At 61.3% G+C, this 1,846-nt stretch overlaps 1 protein-coding gene across 2 annotated transcripts in view; it reads right to left on the bottom strand.

The window, feature by feature from the left end:
- Nucleotides 1-1,575, bottom strand: part of PTPRN (protein tyrosine phosphatase receptor type N) — a 20,720-nt gene extending 19,145 nt beyond the window's left edge. For both annotated transcript variants that reach the window (XM_007445810.1, XM_007445809.1), the window contains exon 1: nt 1,224-1,575. In XM_007445810.1, the coding sequence (XP_007445872.1) occupies nt 1,224-1,338 (115 nt within the window). In that variant the 5' untranslated portion in view covers nt 1,339-1,575. The remainder of the gene's footprint in view (nt 1-1,223) is intronic.
- Between the last annotated feature and the right edge of the window lie 271 nt (nt 1,576-1,846).

The following is a 1,846-nucleotide window of genomic DNA, read 5'->3' as shown; positions in this document are numbered from 1 at the left end:
TCCCTAAAAGCCTCTGCTAGCTTAAGTGAGTAATGGGGAGAAGCCCTCCAGGTGCATTATGGGAGTCGTGATGGTGGAGAATCATATTGATATTTCTACTCTCATAGAATTACTATGGGGTAGTTTTTGTCCAAATTCTGAGGAAAAGGGGACTTTCCTTTCCCAATCTCCACAAGCATCTTATGATGGCCTGGGGCTCAGAAGAGATGGGAGCCCCAGCACACTTCCCCTTCGTGTGGGACAGGGGTAGCGGCGGGGTGTCTCTGAGGCAATGCTCCCCACGCTGTCCCTGCAGTCCGCGGCCCCTGTACTGCTGGGGCGCTTCGTGGTGCTGAAGCTCTGAGCCTGGCGCCGCTGAGGGCTTGCCTGGAAGCAGTGATGGGGGAGGGAAGGGTAACAGGGTGAGGAGTCTCCAAGGGACGTGACCTCTCCGCCATTCCAGCCTTCATCTTCCACCCTCCTAGCCCGCGGCGCCACAGGAAGTATCTTGCATTGGCCTCCAAGCCCGGCGGGGAAGAAGGACGCCAGACGGCGAGCTTTGCCCCCTTCCCCCACGTGCGCCCCGCCCCCACCCTCCCCCTGCCCGTGAGTCAGCGCTGTCTCTGTCCGCACAGACGTGAGTCAGCACCAGGCCTGGCCGTGGGGAGGGGGACGTGAGACGACCCTTCCCTCTTCACCTTCTTCGGCCCCCTCCCCCAGCTGTCCCTCTCTTATCGGAGATCAGATTACAGCCATCGGCCTCTCTGGGCTTGAAGAGAAACCCTGGCCCCTCCCTCGGCCTGATACTGTACGGAAAGCTGGGACCCCGGAGCTCGCGACCCCGGCAGATCAGGGTTCCCCCTCCTTCCCTCCCCTCCTCCATCCCTCAGCTCCTGTCGCCACTTTTTGGCGCCTCAGAGAGACTTGCTTCTCCTGTGGTCCTGTATCCCGTCTCTAGGTCCCTCTGTCCATATGCACCCCCATTCCTTCTCCCCAAACCGCAATCTTCTCCTGAGCCCGCTTCTCTTAGGTCCCGCCCCCGGACTCCCAGCCCCACCTCCAGGCCTACGCCCCTTTCCTCGCAGACGCCCTCTCATCTTCCTCATCTCACAGTGCCTCCCCCTACCCCACTCCACACACGCATTCTACCTGAGCTCGCGACCTGCGTGACACTTCCCCCCACGCCCCCCACCGAGTTTTGCTCCCGGCACCATCCTCCCCCAATCCCCCCATTTCCTCCTGACCGTGGGCGCTAATGGCGTTGCAGCCTCCCGGACGGCTGCCCAGCAGCATCAGGCAGAGGAGCACCCGGAGACCCCCAGACCCGCCGGGACCCCCAGGCCGCCGCGGGCGCCGCATCCTTCCGGGTTCCGCGCTCCCGCTCGGCTGCCAGAGCCGCAGCGACTCGGGCCGGAGCCTGCCAGAGGGGGCGAGGCGGGGCCTGCCACTCCCCACCCACCGAGGCGGGGTCTACACGCCCCTCTCGCGGCAACTCCGCCAACCCCAGACGGATGGTGACGACATTTCCACCCCCGGCTCTTGCGTTGATTTGCGTCATTCGTGGCGTAAAAGCACTGACTTACTGGGGGTCCTACCCACCCCGTCCCTCCTACCCCAAATAGTAGGCGCCTCTCTAGAATTCGCACTTGGCCTCACCTTGACATATGCTTCTCCCCAAGGACCACCACCTCTATCACCCAGTCGCAGGGTTGGCGAGAAGGGTTCCAGTTGTGTGGGGGCCAAGAAAGATACGTGAGCCTGGTCGTATAAGAAGGTCTTCTTAAGAAGAGGAGCATACAGGTGAATACAATATGTACTCTTTCGCATCTCAATGAATGGTACAGATGTTATCCTTAAGAGCAGGAAT

The sequence above is a fragment of the Lipotes vexillifer genome, unplaced genomic scaffold (assembly GCF_000442215.2).
Source record: "Lipotes vexillifer unplaced genomic scaffold, Lipotes_vexillifer_v1.1 scaffold965, whole genome shotgun sequence".
In the NCBI taxonomy this organism is placed as follows: domain Eukaryota; kingdom Metazoa; phylum Chordata; class Mammalia; order Artiodactyla; family Lipotidae; genus Lipotes; species Lipotes vexillifer.
The sequence above is the reverse complement of the archived record's forward strand: the minus strand, read 5'-3'. Positions and strand labels throughout refer to the sequence as shown.